We start from the raw sequence: 20,193 nt of genomic DNA on the forward strand, positions 1-20,193 counted from the left end.
TTAAACTCTGTTGGTTCTATCCTTTAATGAGCTTCTTATTGGTTTTACTCTTAAAAATGCCAACAAGATGTATACCACTTGTGTGTGAGCTACAAATGCCTTAAAGATCCTCTACATTGGGAAAACACATTTTCTATAGCATAGAATTAAGCACATAAAACCCCCAAAACTGTGGCACTCCAGGCTTTTTAGAGATTCAAATATCTGCTATGGAAATCACATAATGCAGAAGTTTGGGGATTTGCCATAAAGATAGGATCAATAAGGAAATATTTAATATTAACACATTGTTCCCTTTCATATCCATATGTTTTAATGATATTCCTGCAGTTCTTTCCAATTGTTTTGACCACAGACTGTTCCACGTGAAAACGAAGGATATAAGGATTCTTAAAGAGACTTGCAAATCTCTTTACTGAGATCACAGTGTCCGACAGCTAAAGCAGGAGGCTGAGCCAGTGAGGCCGTTTCCGTATTCCACTTGTTTTCCAAGTATCACCCTGAAAGTTTCTACTCTTGGGAGTGAAAATACTCTTCCTGACAGCTAGATAAATACTGAAGAGTTCTGGTGAAACCCAAGGCATTAGTCTAGATTTATACCACTGCAACTAAAAGCAGAATTTGGCATCAACTGCAGAGCAAAATTATACCCGTTAGCAGTGCTTGTTTGTTTAGTCACTTTGGAAATGCACTTTCTACGTGCTCCTTCATCAGAATTGAGCACAGACATCTCAATGTGGGGTTGAAATTGGTCTGAGTTTCCCCAAAGTAGTTGAAAGCTGAGGAGTTCATATAGGCTTGAAATTTCTTGCCAGCCTTAAGGGAAGAAAATCTTTGCAGTCAGTCTTTTCCCCTCTTGTAAACCCGAGGGTTTATACTTCACCTCACCCACATGTGCGTGTCCTTGCCAATAACATGCTTTTCTAGTTTATATATAGATGACTTACACAGTTAGCTTGTCATCAGGGAAGCTGAGCATCCTGGAAACACATTCTTCCTTCCCTCTTACAGAAAGTACTCCTTGATGCCCTTCCATCCCACACACAGACACTAGTTTAGGTGTTAATGAGAGACCAGGAACCCACTAAGGACATAAAGTTTTACCATCAGAAGCTGATCCTACTGCCGTTTCCATCCCTTTGCTGAGTCCCATGACTTGCTATAATGAAAGCTTCTTTCACAGAAGTGTGTTGCACTAACCAGGTTCCTTCCTTGTTGCTGCATCATCCTGGTTAATTGAGATGCCAGGCAGGCTCCTAGGATGGACCCATTGGTTTTGTCTCTCTTTGCACTCCCATAGACAGAAGCAGGTTTTTCACCATGAGGATGGAAAAAAGGATGACAGGAAGAGGGCTGCTTTGTAGTGTCTCCTCCAGTCCCCTTTGCACCTGGCTGTGAGAATGGCAGAGACGTTTCTCCAGGTCTATCGTATTGCCCATGCCCCATTTCTTTTGCCATCCATGTATTGTGAGAAGTAATAACATTTTATTGACCTGGAAAGGTGCATGCTTTAACCATAGCCTAAAAGCTGTCTTCACAGCTATGAATCACAGGGGGGTTTTACACACTGCTTCAGCAGACCCCATTTGCCCCATTGCACTGAAACTACACATGAAAAAAAGGAACCAGCTTGGAGTTTGACCTGGAATTTTTCTGTTCTAGTAGTACCAATGCATATGCTGGTTTGCATCCCACTGGAGGCACAAAGCTCAGGGGCAGAAAGCTAGTTGGTGCCACGCAGTAACATAAACAAGGACGCAGCATCTCTGGCAGTGTTCAAGGCCAGGTTGGACACAGGGGCTTGGAGCAAGCTGCTCTAGTGGAAGGTGTCCCTGCCCATGGCAGGGGGTTGGAACCGGATGATCTTCGGGTCCTTTCCAAACTGACTCAGTCTGGGGTTCTATCATTTATGACTTCATATGTTACAGGGACATGGAACTTGAAATGGGACTCTTTGACTTCATGCTGGTGGAGATACCTGTGTTTTGCCCATTCTGCAGAACACTCTGGGGCTCTGCTCCAACCAGGGGACCAGGTTTGGTGTAGTGATCATAAGAGAAGAAAAAGGAGACGTGGAACTGAAATCAGTTCTTTAACCTCTCCGTTACTGATCATCACTTTAGAGGATTTTTGCCTCTCTGTGGAAAATAAGAGCTAATATTGAGTAATTGCCTTTCAGTACATAATTTCACTTTAATTACTGAGAAGCAGGGTATGAGGGAGGCAAATAATTAGGAACAAAGAAAGAGCATGTAATAAAAATCTTACCTAGAAAAATACTGGTTCCTTTACTGTTAAAATTTGAAGACTTTTTAACCAATCCAAACCCCACCCACTGTTGGCAGTATGTTTTTAAGTGAAAACCGTTATGTCAGAATTAGCCAATGGGAAGCTGCATATCTGTGAATGTGAATGAGGGCAAAACACAATCTATTAAGAGTCAACTGAGTGACAGTCCCAGATTAAACTGATTGACTTGGTCTAAGTACTGCTGGGGAGAAATGGGGAAACACTAAAGATGGGAAGGACCATCAGGTGGGCTTCTTGCAGGTACCACTGAGAAAGAGCATTGGTACATACTACATTTGAATTCCCTCTAGGAATAATTAGGTATTCTGCACTGAACGCTGAGTGCATTAGTTACAATTAAGGCTAAATAAAATATTTAGGTAGAACCATAGACTTTTTTCCTGTGTAATATTACCAGATGTCTATGAGTAGCTAAAATGTGACACTCAGCAAGACCATGAATTGCACAGAAGACATCATAAATGTGAACATTCCCTTTTGCCCCGCTGGTGATGAGCTGGTCCTTGGGTTTGTTACACAAGTGGCTCACGCATCCAAGGATAGGTTAGGAAACATTTGGTCTTTGTTGCATGTTACAGGCCAATTCTGAACTGTTTTGAAAGTGTAGTGCTGTGTGATCCGGGAGAGGAAGCTGTCCTTGAAAGGCAGCTTTCCCATAAGGGAGAAGCAGTTACATTTGATGCTTCCTTTTCATGCGTTAACTTCAGTGGCCAAGGGGAGGTGCATTACACTTTAGCTTGTGTCACTCAGAGCATCACTTTCTGCTGGCAAACAAAAATTGTTTGACAGCCCCCTGTGCTACCAAGTATATTATCAGAGGCATCTGAAATAGCTACTCATTTGCTTTCTCCTCTTCCCTCTCACCCTGTTAATGCTTGTTTCACATTGTTGAAGGTCTTACTTTGTTTTGCTTCCTGATTTTCCTAGTGTAAACTCCCTGATTTAAACTCTTCGGTACTCCAAGGTTTCTTCAGTGCTCATGGTCAATGTAGAGGCAGGGTTAGCAGAAGGTTTAGCACATGTAGCTGCTATCTCAGGAGTCCAGCAATCAGCATGCTCCCTCTTCCCCCAGTTGCTGGGATCTAAGGGTGCTTCTGGAAATGCTCCCCAGAGCCACTGAAGTGTCACAACTTGGATTAGGTATTTATTGTCTCTATTCAAGTTAAATGGTAGGTAACAGGTATGTGAATTAGTGAGTCTGGGTACAGGGTGTCTATCCAAAAGCCACCTGATATTTGTGATTATCATGTTACACCCATACCATGAAATATGGGCTTGGGGCAGGGAAATTGGCCTGTGGATTGAAACCCCAACCTGGCTTGCTCCTGTGCTGCAGTTTACTTAGTGGTGAACTGAAGTAGTGTTTTGTGGGGCTACGTGGTAACTCAGATGATGAAAATTATCCAAGTTAAACCAAGGCTTGTGGGTGCAGAACGTATACTGATAGGATTATTTAGTGATCTGCCTGGCAGTTGAGGTTTACAGTTATCCAGATGTAGCTGGGATGACTGTGAACAGCTGGGTTGGGTCAGGGTGAGGAGATGCTCAGCAGCGTCTTCTTCTGCTTTCACCACCAAAATCAGTGTCTGGAGGAAGAGCACCCTATCATTAAAGTGTGTTATACATCTGATGTCCTTTGATGGTGCTGATGGTCTTTTCTTCCCTCCTGTATCACCCATTACTGTTAATGGGATTTAGGACTACACATCAAAAGAAGGCTAGTAACAGTAATGTTGATTTTGTAATGCATAAGTATACATTTGCATGATAGGTGGGTGCCTGATGTCTCCTGGAGAACTGTTTTGCTCAATAGAGTTGGCTCTCAAAAGCTTTTGTGGGGAGCTGTGTTATTTTGTCATCTGCTTTTGTTTGATTTGGGGGTTTAAACAAGAACAAAATACAATCAAGTTCATTATAAACATGTAGTTAAATAAATAAAACATAGTTAAAATCTATTAAGGGCAAGCTAGGAAGTCACTAACCACATGTGTCATTTATTGTATTAAGTATTAGTTTCAATCACATTTCTCCTTGAAAAACGATCTCAAGGAAACAGGATATAAGGTCACCTTGGTTTTGGTTACTCAGACTCTGAACTGGAATCTACAGAACCAGGCTATGAAAACATACACCATACAGAGGTTTCCAGCACACTAGCTTCAGGAGACAGCCAGGTATGCCATGAAAACAGCACCTCTGCTTTGGTACCAAAACAACTTGAAGTGAAAAACAATTATTCCAACGCTTCACAAGACGAAAAAGGAAAACCATAGTAATTTTAAAAACTGAAAAAAAAAAGGTTAAAAATAATATAAAAAGCTAGAAATGGGACACAGGTCAGAAATACAGCGTGGGGAAGGACGCTTGAATTTACTCACTGGCTCTCTTTCCTTCTTTCGAGACATCTCGCAGCATCCTGTAGCTGTTAAACATTAGCTAATCAAACCGTTATTAGTTAGCACAGTATTTCCTGACCCTTCTCAGTTTGTTTTCAGCTGTGCAGACCTCACTTTGCATTTTTCGGTCTGGCAGCTTCGAGCCATTGAAGTGTGGAGTCAGCAGAGCCCTCTGGAATTACCTCTGTTAGAGTTTGAAGAAAATGAAATTATCTCTAAGATGTAAACAGCTTCTAATTAAACTCTGAAGCCGTTTCTGTTTCCCCACCAGCCTGAGCTGAGCTCTGCACAAAGACAGGCTCCTTTGTTGCCTTTCCCTTTTTTTAATAAAGTTGATATACTGATGTAATAAATTACTTGTGACAAAGCAAGGGCTGGTGTGCCAGCAGTGCAACCGCTGCTTAAAAACCTTAAGCAACATATCCCTATGCCCTAGTAATTTAGCACATTGCATTCTGGTCCTTCCTTTCGTAGGAAACAGCCTTGAGATTGCAGAATAGATTTATGTCAGTCTTTCCCTCCACTCCAAGTAGCCCCACGTCTGCAGTGCATTTGGCATTCCTTGCTGTTAATAATTTCCATACATTGCAGATAGATTTAATTGTTGTGGTAAATGAGATCTGCGTTGAAGAATTAGTGGTGTTGGTTGAAATACGTTGCACGTTTCCCCAGCCTTTTGCAGGAGTGGGTCACTGTTAACAATTAGCACAGAGAGTACAGGGCAGGCCTTTAAAAGAATAGGTATTGCTTTTTGGTTGAATTTAGTCTTTCACATTTCAGTAGATGCGCTGTTAGAAGTGCAAATATTTGGCTTTTCTGGTGGATTCCAGAGGAAAAGCCATACGGATTTACAGTATGCATTTTCCATAAGTGAAGCTGACAAGGAGAGAGGTTACTTCTCAAATGAAAACACATTTTATTTTGGGTGTGATTATTTATAGCAGATACTTAAGGACATGTCGTGGTTTCTACTATGTGATGTATCCAGAATGGGTACAGTTTTACTGACTGGGATGCTGGTACGTGAGAGCTCAGCTGCGTTTTGTCTTGTTGGTATAATATCCACAGAAAATATAGCTCTGTAAGGGGCATTTTTCTCCTGCACTACTGCTGTTGCCATGACCCATGAGAACAAATCATATAAGGACGTTTCCCTCTATCTTAGCTTTCTGTTTCATCAAAAAACCTTTTCAACCTGCAGGGGTAAATCTGTAGTGCAGTGCATGGAGAATTAAGCACACAATGTCCAGTTTTAATTACTGTTAATGAATTCCAAATTCGTAGAGTATAAATGGAAACATACCTTAAAGGGCATATCCTTACAGTCACATGAACGCTCCTTTTTGAACATGTGTTGTATGGCCTGAAGCACTTTAAGGAATTGATGTTGACTTGGAAGGCTGAATCACTGTAATTAAATGATGCCTACAGCTGCATTTGCCACAGTTGTCATGGGAATCACAGTCTTTTGTGCCTGGGATAGATGCGCAAAATGTTTAAAATTCAGAGAGGGAAGATGTCCATTTTACCCCAACAATTGCTTCCTGCAAAGTCATTCTTTTTCTCTTCTAATGTCAAAGCATATTACAAAGTCCCAGACACATTTATTGTGGGATTCTCATGGCAGAATGCAGGTAGGCTCCATAACAGCATTTAAAACTGAATGGCACAGCTCCAGTGGTGAGATTAAGGTAAGCAACTGCCTATTTTACTGTAAAGGCACTGAAAATAAGAGGTGAAATAACTTTGGTGTCCTAGGGAGCCTTTCTGGCTGCTTCTAACATAACATGGAAGTTGCATTTGTCTTTGTCAGTAGTATTCTCCTGGCAGGTGACCAACACTACATGTGAAACCCAGGCTACCTCCAAGTTGGTAGGAAAGCTCCTATGGACTTCAATAAGGTCAGGATTTCATCAGGATACCTATGGATTCCTTTATGTTTCTCAGAAGCCTTTCACTCCTGTGAATGAAAAAGGGAAGCTAGAAAGTGATTCATTGTCATTTTTATGCTTATGAACGTTGTTTGAAAGAATTCTACTTTCATTTGTCTGAGGTGATGTAGGTGATACGGGATAAACTCTTTTTTTCCCAGTGCTTATCTTGTAGCAGAAGAAGGGAAGGTGGAAATGCTGCAGGGGGGAAATGCAGTCTGATTTCTGGCACTGTTCTGCCTCATTTATCTTTCCTTTGGATCTTCTAAAGAAGAAAATAAAAACTGAGCCATGCTGCTTGCAAGTTAGATACTCCTGTCTCAAAGCCCTGATTTATGAGACCAGGTAGCACAGATGTTGAGCGAAATCAGCGCAAGCCTGTGCCCCAGGAGTAGGTTATTTCCAGGTTTGGCAGGGCTCAGATGTTTTTCTCTAGCACCCACATTTCACTGACTGCTGTTTCCATACCTTTCATTCTCTTATGGCTTGTCTCACTGCTTTCCCCAATGGGCAACTTCTTCACAAGCTTTGGCCAGAGGGCCAAATCTCTTCTCCCTGGCCTGGGCTCTTCCCAGTGGGGTTTAGTCCTCCTTAGAGTCCTCTTCCCTTAACTTGCTGTTGTTTGATCTGCTCACCTGATGTTCAGGCTCATCCATCTGCTGAGGCCAAGTACCCACAGCGTAACAGGTCTTTTAAATCAAGCTGGTCACACTGATCGCACTGCCTGGGAGGAATAACTGTGTATGCTTCTTCCGTTCTCTAGGGTGCAGTATAACATGAGTTGTGTTTAGGATTATACACAAGCAAGACAGCAGTTTGAAGGGGGAAATGTCCATAAATAAATAGCATGGGTTGATTTTTCTGTGCTACAATTTGGGTTTGATATTCCCTTTTGTTTGGTCTGCTTCTGTTTCTGAAAACTTATTTTGCTTTGTCCCTCACCCAAACGCACTCTCCAAAAAATGATCCTCTCAAAACTGACTTCCCAGATTATTTTTCTCCCAGTCTGCTTCTGTTCATGGTTTTTCAAGGGATAAAATCAGAATATAACTGCCTAAGCTGATTGTAAAATCATGTTGGGAACCAAATAAAGTGTCATCATGATGTAGCGCTGCCCAAGTATTTCAAGCCAGGTCAAAAAGTGCCTTTTGTCTAAGCAGAAATCAGAAGGAAGCTGATCTTCAGCAAGGTATTTTGAGCAAGAGGATGGACCGTTCCTCCTTATTTGTTTGGGAGTGCTGAGGGCGTTGTGTTTTGTGTGACAAATTTAAACACAGGCCATTCTGGTTGTGCATCTTATCCACAGTTTCCTTCATTGCTGGCAGGCACTGTGCGCCTGCTGCCCTGCTTTTCTTTAGTCTGGGACCAAACCTGACCTGGCCTTTTCATCCCTCCCTCTGCTATGTGGTGCTTTTTCACTTTTACTGTAGTCAGCATTGGATTAACCTCAAATTCTAAGTAGTAGATTGTGAAACTTGAACTCTCAGCAATCCAGCAAATTTTTATTAATGAGGTAGTGGTCTGAAAGGAAACAGAGCAAAAGATGAGCCAGAGGCAAATTCAAACTGATTATAGCTACTTCCCTTGGCTGTCTGGTTTCCAACAGGAAGAACAGTTGTCTGAGTTCAATTCCCATAGAGCTTTTGCAATGCAGATAGCTCCAGCATAGAGTCAGAATACTGTCAGCATTGATAAATTGGTTCAGTATCGCTTCACCCCCAGAACGCAGAAAAGAAAGTCACAAAAGGCCTCTCAACAAGCAAAAACTTCTCTGGCTGTACATTTGTCAAAGTAGAAGTAACTGCTAATAATGTTTTATTTGGCAATTTTGTGACTGCAGAAACATCAAGCCATGACAGTGGATACTGTATAAAGCCATTAAGCGTTGTTCCTTTGCAGAAAGCATTTTCCTGCCCTCAAGTCCCACATTCATTATTATAAATCTGCCTTTTTGAATACTTCAGGTAGTTAAATCTTCACCTTCAGTGTAATAGGAGAGGTCAAATCTCAACCTGGGCTATGACAATCCGATCTCGACACCTGAAGCCAGATTACTTGAATGCATTCTGGGAGTCTGCAGCACCCCAGGGCGATATTAAAATGAACCTAAAGCATTTGTGTGTGAAGCGTAATCATTTACTTGGAAAGATTTTCTTTTCAATAATCCTGGAAATTTCATTGTAGCACAACAAGCCATTGCCACTGCACATCAATTAAATTAACCACTAGGGTGATATATCCACAGTTATTTATTGGATGTGTAAAATCTGCCACGTAGTGAACATGACAAAAGCTGTAGGAGAAATCTAGGCTTGTTTTTAAATCACTGACCGCGAACTCAGACAGCAAGAGCTTTGATGTCACATAGAACTACATGGCCCAATTCCGTGCTCTACTTTATTGATGCTCTAGGGATTACAACTATAAAAAAGGAGCAAGAGAGTGAAAAATAGGCTAGAAAATGAGTTGTCGGGCGTCTACTGCCTTTGGAAGCAAACTTCCTATTTCAATACTTTACGTATATATATGTATATATGTAACCACTCTAAATCCTTCTAATACTGCAGAAAAAGGTGTGCCACATCAGTTCTGGGACTGATGTCTTGTACAAAGCTCTATTATGTGCTGCTTACAAGCCTCCACATCTCCCAGGAAGGTTCCAAAGGAACCTTCAGTTTACCCCGTCCTCCCAGTTGTCCTGGATGTTTGCCATTTCCAAAAGCTTGGGGTGGGAGACAACCTGCATATTACCTTTAGTGTCTCCCTTTATTGTGCTTGTGGGATCTACTTTAAAATTGCATTTGTGTCTTTCCCCCTCAAAAGTGCTTATAAAGGAAGACATTGTTTCAATCAGACATTAAAAAGCCTTTCCATATTATGGCACTTGTCTGATTTTAAACAATTGCTATTGAAACATGAGGTGTATGAAGTAATGTGTAATGACAGAACTTGATACACGAAGGGGGCTGTAGTATTTGAACACCTATTTCAATATCAAAGGAAACTGAGTTTTACCTCCTGCTTGATACCTAATTCTGTGAGGTTCTTTATGCTTACTAATTCATTAACATACATGCTGTACAGAATAGCTAAAGTGTCAAAAAATGTCATCTCATAACAAATTCAGTTTTATTCTAGGCTCACATGTCTTAGGAGACCATAAGAAGTTGTTCTCAGGAGATGGAGAGCAGTCATAATGTCTAGAAGGTTAAATCCAAGAGGGATGCTTTTTAGTGGGAAAGAATTATGTCAATTAGATCAGGAGTTAGAGGAGGCTGGAGAATTGTCATAGTTCCTTGAAATCAACACCTCACTGGGCCTAGAAGCATTCATGTCGCTTGAGCTTCCCCCTTCTGGAGGTTTATACTTGTGTTACTCTCTTTACTGCTGACTTTTTTCCATTGAAAAATCACTTATACCTGAATTAGCAAAAGCAACCCTACCTCTATTTTTTAAGTTACAAACCCCCTATTTTTAGGGTCCTGTGTAGAAGACCTGGCATATGCAACAGAAACCTACATACACATTTGCACACAAGTCATTCTGTAGAGTCTGATCAAAAGGGAGCTCAAACTCACATCTTCTGCCTCAAGTAGAAGGTTCTGATTTGCTCTCTTTGTCTCCAGTTGTGAGCCAGTATGTAGCCAAAAATCAAGAATTATGGGGACTAAGGAGAGTAAGTATTGCTATGTGTGAATCTCAGAGGGTCCTAGGGTCAAGACAGACACAGATGCTGTGATGTTCAGTTCAGACAAGGTGTCATGGAATGTGTTGGAAATTCAAGCACTTGACTAGTGGAATTACTGACTCAGAGGCCTGGGACTCAGCACCCCTCTTGTCTTTGAGTACCTTCATGTCCTAAAAAGCAGCTTATGCCTTAGTTATTTCCAGATATAGCCTTTCAGGCTTGGTTTTTCATGCATTCCAGGAAAAGCCCATTCCCAGTTTTCTGCACCTTTGGAAATGAGGTAGTCAACAATTGTTTCAATAAGTATGCTCCAGAAAAACAAAATGCCCTTTTAAAATTAATATAATCTCCAATTATCATATTACCCCAGGGAGGAGGGCCTGGTGGTACCTAATAGAGCTCTTTGGGGCTGTTGTGCATTTTAATTGAGTGAATAATTGTAGAACACTTCAGGGCCTTTTGGTAAAAAGCTCTGTATAAACATTACCATAATGCTGAATAATCAGGTTGCAACATGAACTGGAATAAATGAACCCTATAAATAGATATATAATTTATACATACATATAATGTATGTGTGTATATGTACCAACGTTTTAGAGAGAACAGGCAGTTACTTTATAAAAGTCCTACAGTTCTTGAATAAGAAAAAAAACACTGAGATTGGATAGTGATAATCATAATAACAAAAATGTTAGTTTTCAAGATATTGTGAACTTGCAGTTTATCCTCCTGTTCAATGCATAGAGAATTGCCAGAAGCATTGATGGTGTTACAGCTTCACTGAAGCCTCTTGAGAAACAGCAAAATATGTTAGTTTATGATGGAGGAACAAGGAGGAGATAGATCCAAGGTACTCAACATTTAGGTTGCTGAGGATGTAGGTAGACATGGTTTGGTGGAACTAAGGGAGTTTCTCTTCAGATGGCTTTCCCAAGGTATAGCTCCAACGCAGTGGTAGGGTTTGGAATAGAGCAAAGACCTCCTGTCAGTGCGCCTCCAGGCATTTTCCAGATGGAGCAATGGGAAAGACAGTGGTGGCAATCATGGCACACCAGCCTCGGTGGTGGTATTGGTGCTAGGTCTGTAGCTGATCTCCTGTATTACCTTGCATGAATCAGTAGCCACTCTTTCTCCTGGATGCTTTCGCTGTCTGATCTCTTAACACTATAATTTTCTGGGGCAGTGACTGTTTCTGTGCTTGTACTTTCTTGTTATTCAGCCCATTAGGAAGGGGAGTGCCTCTGAAATGGAAATGATGGAGATGGACTTTCATAATTGGCACAAAAAAAAAAAAGCCTATGCTGGGTAACTCGGTGCTATCACAAAGAATTCTCTGTTCTGAAAAGGGACTTGACACGGTGGTGATGCCACTTCACTTAGTTAATGAAAGGAGCCATCTAATACAGGCTAAATGCAAAACTGCAGAAAGGAAACTGGCATTTGAATGTCTTGAGTGCTTGAAATATAAATGAATGGGACAAGACCAGACTTCTCTTTCTAAAAGAATCAATTACCAGGCATCCTCTTACTACTGTGAAGGTCTCATTTGCAGGAGCAGACAAAGCTATTTTTGCCGGGGACTGGGATATGCAGTGCTTGAGATTAAGCACATCTTTTATGCACTAAGGAGACACTGTGGATTCAAGAGGGGTAGAAAGAATCTGAAATTGTTTTTCCTTGCTGTAAACCCACTGAAGAGACTGATGTAGTGCTGGGCGAAATTTGAGTTCTGTAGAGTTGTACCCGCAGCCAGAATGGTTTGACAACATGATCCATTTTGTATTAAATCTATAGATTCAAACAGCGTAGAAAACGTGTTGGCTACTCAGCATCCTACAAGAGAAATTAGGTTGGACTGAAGTTTCTCTTCCCAACTGCCTAAAAATAATGGCATGTAGCGATTGCTAGTGAATGTTTTTACCTCTGGAATGTTCTTCCATGGCCTATATGAGCTGGTGGCTGAGGGTTTTTCCAGTAGGATAAGTGCCTGAGCTACTACAGAAAGCACAAATATTCCTGTTTACCATGTTACTGAAATGTTGGAGATGGGTCAAAGCTGACTTTACTGTAGAGACCCCATTACCTTTTCCCACCCAAAGGTAGTCCTTCTAGATGAGGTCTGAAGCCTCTTAACAGAGTAATGCGAGAAAGCTTCCTGTATTTGTTTAGAGGATGTTTCCTTCACATGACCATTGCTTTATCATTTTGCACAAGCTCCAGATTCATTTAAACATTGTGCCTAATGCTGCTGACATCTGATACCTAAAGCTTCCCTTCCCATCTGCCAAGGATGTCATGCTTCTGATGAAACAGCTTTAAAATTGCAAAGACAGCCAAAATGTAACCCAAAATCAAAATGATCAAATGCAGTGGCTGTTATATGGGATTATTCTTTGTCAAAAAAGATGAAGAATGGTTGTGTGTCAGAATGTCACAGTATTAAAGCTCAGTTATGCTTCCAATGAAATACTAACTGGAATCAACTGATGTGGGATCTTCTCTTGCATGGTGTAGTTACCCTTCAGTTGCTCTGTTTCCACTAGTTGTGTTCATTTCTGGTTTTATTTGGGGCTTGCTTAGTAAAGAAAGAGCATTTTCAGAAAATGCCATCGAATAACATGTGCTTCACTGATGTCAGCTGAGGAAATCAGCGTCAGGAGCAGGAAGAGCCAGAAGATGAATGGATTTCTTAGTTCAAAATAGGAAACAGCTTGAAGTTCCTCTGGGCGGGGGGGGGAACAGAAAACCTCATTCATTAACAATGGCATTATTTCACCTCTGGTAGAGAGTAAGGAGTCTGTTCTGCCAGTAAGGGACAGACACATCTCACATTCATGCAAACGACCCTGAGCATTCATGGATACAAAGGGACACCCTAAAATATTGACAGTTTTGAGTGGTGAGCTATTCTTATGATCCGTGCGTGGCTGAGACATATGGCACAGGAACAAACACATTATGTGTGCTCCTGAATTGATTTCAGTCTGGGTATGGTATGTACGTCTCCCTGTCTCATCTCAGTGGATATCAAAGTAAATCTGTGTCACAGGAGTGAAGGGTCTTGCCTGGATGATGCAGTATTCATTTATTCATACTTTGATATGAGGATCATGTCTGATCAAGCAGTCACCTACTTTGTGCAGGGTTTATCAGTCAGATATCTCCGGGTTTCTTGCTTTTTCCCGGTGTTTGACAGCAGTGAGCATCCATCCACTTGTTCATAGTCACGTACACAAAATTCTGTGGTTGGGTTTTTTCCAACCTGACTAAGAGCAGGACAACAGCTTGTGGTGTCCACTTAAGAACATCTCCAATTACTCAATATAAAATGGTCAGTAGGAGGTTTCCTAAGTGCCTTTGTTCTCTGTTCCATTACTCCAAGTACCTCCCCTGTTTTCCCCTGGGGCCCAGAGCTGCAGTTAGCAGCCTGACTCCTATACCTCATGCCATTCTGAAATTCCTTTATTTATCTTAGACTCTCTCATTGTGCCTAAACATTGATATTTTCCAGAAATCAGTTTTTAAGTGGGAATGCCTATTAACTTTCTGAGGTCATATGTCAGTGAATCGCAGAACTGTTTAGTTTAACTAGGCAAGCCCTACAGTGATACACGAAAATTATTCTTTTCAGAGTCATGTTTATGTTCTTTTCCAATGAGCTGGCTGCTTTATTGCAAAGTAATCTGTAAGAGGCAATTTTGAATAGGCACAAAATAAGTTCCTTTCTGTAAGGTATCCATAACCTTTCTAGAAGATCCTAATTAACCCCCTTATGTCAGCACAGGAAGCTCTATTGCATTTGTGATTGTCAAACATTTCTTTTTCTTTAATAGAAGCGATCCCTTTCTGATACCTACAGGCATCATCATTCACAAAGCAAGCTTTTCATTTCAGGATATTAAAAACAACAGTAGATTAATCGAAGTCTGAAGTTCAGCAGTGCAGGCCTTCCACCTATTGTCTCGCTTGTCCATAAAGATTATGCCCTAATAACACAGGAGTGATGCAAAGCATTCAGTGAATAAAGTCAAGTCATTATCAGGTTGGCTCCCTGTGCTGCTATAATGTTGAATTGCTGCTGGAGCATGGAGAGGCAGTGACCAAGGTACTGAGATTTAGGGGAGAATGCTGTTTTACGATCTGTATCCCTTGGTTGCGATGCAGATTCATCATAACCATGTGCACATTCCAGTGCAGAGAGGGTTTAGGACATGAGACTGATGGCCAGATCCAGGTCACTTTATGTCATATAAGGAGTCAGTCTGAAAACATCCACTAGTAAAAATGGAATTAAGTCCTCCAACAAGGCCAGGTTGGACACAGGGGCTTGGAGCAAGCTGCTCTAAGTGGAAGGTGTCCCTGCCCGTGGCAGGGGTTTGGAACTGGATGAGCTTTAAGGTCCCTTCCAACCCAAACTACTTCGGGATTCTGTGAACAGAAAACCACAGATTATCTGGTGATATTCGTATTATATCAGATCATTTTGCTAACACTGCCCATGTGTTTTGCAAAAGAAACCAAAGCCATTCTGTGCCTGCAGAGTAGGGCCAAATCCTGCTCTCAAAATACGAATTTAAAAATGGGCATTTTCATTTGTGTCTTTACAGTCATCCTGATTTAAAATAAGAACTGTATTTGCTTTAGTCATGTAGTTCCCAAGCTCGACTTTGATGAATTGCAGAAGCAGGCTCTTATCAAGTAACATGGTGGTTTTTCTCTTCTGTTTTTTCCTGAAAAGAGCAGGGACTTTGCTGTACTGCAGAGCAAGATGAATTAATTTGCCACTTGAGGCTGAATTTTCCAAGAAGGATTAGAATGTTCTGCAGTCCTGCAAATGCAGGCGTCCTCCTTGCAAGCCCAGCATTTCTTTAGGCTCATGATCAAAATTAGCGTTACAGCTACTTATGCAAAAGAGGGAGAAGAAATGCCAAATGTGAACACTTCCAATCCTTAACAGCAGCTACAAATTTAAGTGAAAAAGATGGAAATTCCCTTACTCATAGTCAGAAATTATTATAAAGGTCTTTGGCTCAATTTTACAGCAAATTGTTATATCTTCATCCCATGTCGAAGGGTTAGAAAAATCAACACAAACTTCTTGTTACTGCACAGATGTGCTAAAAGGTCACCAGTGTGACAGGAGAGAGATGTTTTCATCTGATAATACTCCCTTTGTTTTTATCTTTGTGTGCTTTTCTTCTAGCTATCCATTTCCCATGGTATTCAGTAGCTGCAGTAGAAAGGACCTGGAGAACAGCCTGGAAAAAGGAGTGGGAATGTGTCTGTTTAACTTGCCTGAAGTCAAGGAGTCCTTTGGTGGACAGAAGTGTGGGAATGGCTATGTGGAAGATGGAGAGGAGTGCGACTGCGGGGAGCCTGATGTAAGACACCACCTGCGAATTGCTGCTCACCTCCTGTCTGCAGGTTTTTAACAGTAAAGAATTGGTTTGGCATGTTTAGCACTATTTAGTGTGAAACAAAACTCTCCCTTTTCTGCTTCTGTCTTATCAGCTTAAACCTCAAAGTCCTCAGAAATGCAGGGATTTTCTGCTTGGCTTGCATTTGAGTTGCTCAAGTTCAGGCAGGGCTTTAGTTAATAATGTGCTTGATTCTCCACTGAAGAACAAACTCTCATGGCTTCTCTAACAGACTATCCATTGCTAACTGTCATGTTACTGCCAACAGAAATTCTTCTAAGTAATAGCTAAGAAGCAAAACTCAAGAGAAATTTCATAGAATCATAGAATCCTGGAGTGGTTTGGGTTGGAAAGGGCCTTAAAGCTCCTCCAGTTCCAACCCCTGCCACAGGCAGGGACACCTTCCACTAGAGCAGCTTGCTCCAAGCCCCATCCAAGATATAGGAGGAAGGTTTGTTTCCATATGTGAGAAGCCACTCTTATATTAATATTAATACTTATATACAACTTACTGTTAGCTAAGTATATATATTTCCTTGCAGACAGCTTCAGTTTTTAGGTCCAAGATCTTTCCCTCCTTTGCTATGAGGTTTTTCTTTGTTGTTAGCCAATAACTTTACTAACAGAAATAGTATTTACCACCTCCCCAAAAGGTTGCTACTACTTCAAAGATTGTTCCATTTAGTTTAGTGAATGTGTCAGAAGACCACTCGGATCAGGAGGTGATAGGAAAACCTGGAGGGGGGGTCAAATAATATCTGAGCTGACATCCTTATCCCTTTGGCATCCCATGCTTATTGGTTATGTTGAACTCTCAGATGACCTGAATTAAATATATCAGTAGATGAGGATTTGCTTCCTGTGATAAATATGGTTCTGCAGACAAAATAGATCAGGGCAGTTAAAACAGCGAGATCTTGCTGTATCCTTATTATGCAGTGTATTGGATTTACACAAGCCATAAGGATTTCCTGACAGTTCACTCATTCTTCAGGGTAACAAGGTTGGAGGAAGCAGGCTTATCTTGTTTAAAGTCAATAGAGTGCAAGCAGCTTGCAAATGTCTTTCTAACCCAGTTATCTTTCTCTTTTTCATTTTTGAATGCTAGTAATACCTTTTCAAGTCAAAGGCACTTAACATCAGCAAGTACTGACTTGTTTTGCCTCTTCTTTCTATGTTGTTTGGTTTTCTTTACTTATATTGGGAAACTGCAGCTTGGGCCCAATTAAAATTAATATGGAATTTACTGCAATATTCTGAGTGGTACCAGAAACCCCATAAGGTTTGTTAATAATTCAGTGCCCAGTCATTTATACCAGCTGAGTTTTGTCAGGAGTGTTGCAGTATTTGATGGTGTAGAAAGCTGTACAGTAAGGCATGCTAGTGGTATTTTATCGGTGATCAGAATTAAATACCTTGTATCAGAACAGAAGAATTGACAATATTTTCTCCTCAAAAATGGTATCAAATCTCATGGTGTGACTGGGATGAGAATATGACATGCAGGGAAGGAAGACAGGGATGGAAGGTTCAATAAATGAATCTCTGTCTCCAAGGTACAGTCAAGGGAGCTTTGCTGCTTATTTAAATGGAGGAGATCTCTGTATGTGAACTTTCCTCTCTTGGTGATATTTAATTTGAAGTCATCATTCAGGTGGGGATAAAACACTGGACAGGCAGAGCTGAAGAGAATAGAAAAGAGGGCAGAAGTGAGATGTTCGGATGTGGCTATGTGCAACTCATTAGTAACATCAGTGAGGGCTGTCATGGTAGAGGTACCAGAAACAAAGCCAGGCTATGGAAAAACAAAACTAGGATGCTGAGCAGAGCCAGAAAGGATGTGACAGTTTGCAGGGTTGTCTTCAGAGCCAGAAACAGCAAGGGGACAGATGTCTGTGGTCTTGTGGAGCGAGACCATGGCAAGTTGAAGAGAACATCTTCTGAGAGTAGGAGGAGGTAAAGGCCAGGTTAGACATGGCTTGGAGCAACCTGGTCTAGTGGAAGGTGTCCCTGCCCATGGCAGGGGGTTGGAACTGGATGAGCTTTAGGGTCCCTTCCAACCCAAACCATTCTAGGATTCTGTGAACTATCAGTCTGAATATGTAGATGTAGGTGGTTGATAGGGGTATTTCTCCTTTAAGTAAAATGTTAGCCTTGCATTGAGGTCTGTGCTCCTTATCAGTAGGACAGCAATGGATTTATGAGGGTGGAGGGTCATGACTGTAGCACACATCCCACCCTTCAGGGGACTTGGGAAATGCTAATGCAATAGGGACTGTGTGAGCACCTATGTCCAGACTATGGTCTCATATTCATCAACCGCTGGCTGTCATCTTGAGTATAATGATGGTGGCAGGCCTACCACCAGACCAAAAGTGTAAGACCCAACCCAGGATGATATTATTAAGATCCAACTTAATTTTAGATCATATTACCAAAAAACATCCGATGTGCTACAGTGTCTGTGAAAGGAGGGTTAAAGGAAAGATAGAAGAAAGAGAAGAAAATAATTCCTTGGTCCTTGAGAAGTAAGAGGTGACAGATGTGGCTAATCTTATAACGGGCTGCAAGGGGGACCAGAAAAGTACAAATTGGTAAATCAGAAGTCAGACAAATTACTTCCAAATGTAATTAAGAGCTAGTGCCTGAACAGCTGTGACATGCCAGGGATGAGTCAATACAGCTTTTGTGCCAGGAAATCTTGTCTTATGCACCTAGCACAGTGCTCTGAAGGACTTAACAAGTGGATGGATAGGACTGACACTGTTAGTGCAGCCTGTTAGGAGTTCAGTGAGGCTTTAGAACAAAGCCTCTTTAGGAGACTCAGCAGCTGTAGGATGAGAGAATATTGCATGGGCAAAAAATGGGCTAAAAGATAGGAAATACAATTGGGTATAAGGCATCCATTTCATGCAGTGGAAGATTTGCTGTGATGTATCCATGAGATGTGTCGTGGGGACTACACAATTCAGCATATTCATAAACAGCCTGGGAAGAATAGTCTTGAATTTGCTGATGATGTTAGTTAGGATGGTAGAGACAAGAGCTGGCTGTGAAGAGCTGCAGCAGAACCTTCTGAGGCAGCTGGACTGGGCATTAAGATGACAAATGGGATTCAGCATGGGGGGATGCGCATTCCAAACATCACATATAAGATGATGGACTCCGAGCTGACTCTGACCGTAGAGGGACAAGACTTCATATTGCAATAAATAGTCTCATGAAAATGTCAGCTCCCTGCTCAAGAGTGGTCTGAAAGGTAAATAGGCTGTTAGGAATTACTAAGAAAGAAATAGGAAAACAAAACAAAGCACCAGTAGGCCTCCATAAATCTGCGCCACGCTGAGTCTGAAACTGTGTGTGCAGCTTTTTCCTACCCCCCCCCCCCGATCTCAGGAAGGATAAAGCAGAATGAAAAAGGCTGAAAAAGAAGCAATAAGGTGGTTGAAAGTTTTGGAAGGGCTCTGGGTTGAAAAGGAAGAAAATGAAGGAAAACACAATAGAAGCTGATAAAATCGTGAGTGAAATGGAAAGAGTGAGAAAGGAGAGATTGTCTCCAACACGAACTGTGCACGTGAAGGTAGAAGATGGTAGGTTTCAAACAAGCAGCAGGATCTGCTCCCCAGAGTGTGTTCCAGTTCCTTTCCATTGAATGTTGCGGTTGCTAAAAGTGCCTGTGGAGCCAAGGAGAGCCAGACTAGGAAGGTATCATGTATGTGTGTTCACATTCTTGTTCTTCAGCATCTTGTGCTGGCTGGTCTCAGGGACACAAGGCTAGAAGGGCTATAGGCTGACCCAATGTGGTCTGTCTTGTGTTCTTAGAAAAGAAGGGGTGAAAACAAGTTGTACATGGCATCGTGTAGGTGATGCCAGTATTGTCATTGTGTTAGTGTGTTTGAGATGCTCTAATGAGCCCAGGAGAACCACATTAAGAAACATTGATTCTATGATTCTATGGCATCGTGTAGGTGATGCCAGTATTGTCATTGTGTTAGTATGTTTGAGATGCTCTAATGAGCCCAGGAGAACCACATTAAGAAACATTGATTCTATGATTCTATGGCATCGTGTAGGTGATGCCAGTATTGTCAGTGTGTTAGTATGTTTGAGGTGCTCTAATGAGCCCAGGAGAACTACACTAGGAAACCCACTCCCATTATTGCTTTGGTTATCAATAATAACTAATAGTAATAAGCTACAACACAGCAGTACTTTCGGGTAGCAGCCTCCAGCCTGCAAAAGCCTTCTGAGCTTTTTGTTTGCTTTCCTGTTTATATTAAAACCATTCCTGACAATTTAATAGCCCAGGCACAAAAACCTTTTACCAAGCTCATTCCCTACAATGAGTAATAAGTGAGTGAGCTATTGGAAATTTCAGAGGCTGCAGCAACATCATTCAAAGAGCTGTGTCTTTATCCCAGTCTGTCTGTGGAATGCCGATTGCTTTC

The 20,193-nt window shown here is 41.5% G+C and overlaps 1 protein-coding gene across 1 annotated transcript in view; it reads left to right on the forward strand.

The window, feature by feature from the left end:
• ADAM12 (ADAM metallopeptidase domain 12) overlaps window positions 1-20,193 on the forward strand; it is a 188,176-nt gene that overhangs the window by 138,273 nt on the left and 29,710 nt on the right. The window contains exon 12 of the mRNA XM_057408684.1: window positions 15,532-15,709. Within this exon, the coding sequence (XP_057264667.1) occupies window positions 15,532-15,709 (178 nt within the window). The remainder of the gene's footprint in view (window positions 1-15,531; window positions 15,710-20,193) is intronic.

This window comes from Pezoporus wallicus, unplaced genomic scaffold, assembly GCF_028554395.1.
Source record: "Pezoporus wallicus isolate ANWC-B61680 ecotype Strahan unplaced genomic scaffold, APGP_CSIRO_Pwel_v1 contig_13954, whole genome shotgun sequence".
Taxonomy (NCBI): Eukaryota; Metazoa; Chordata; class Aves; order Psittaciformes; family Psittacidae; genus Pezoporus; species Pezoporus wallicus.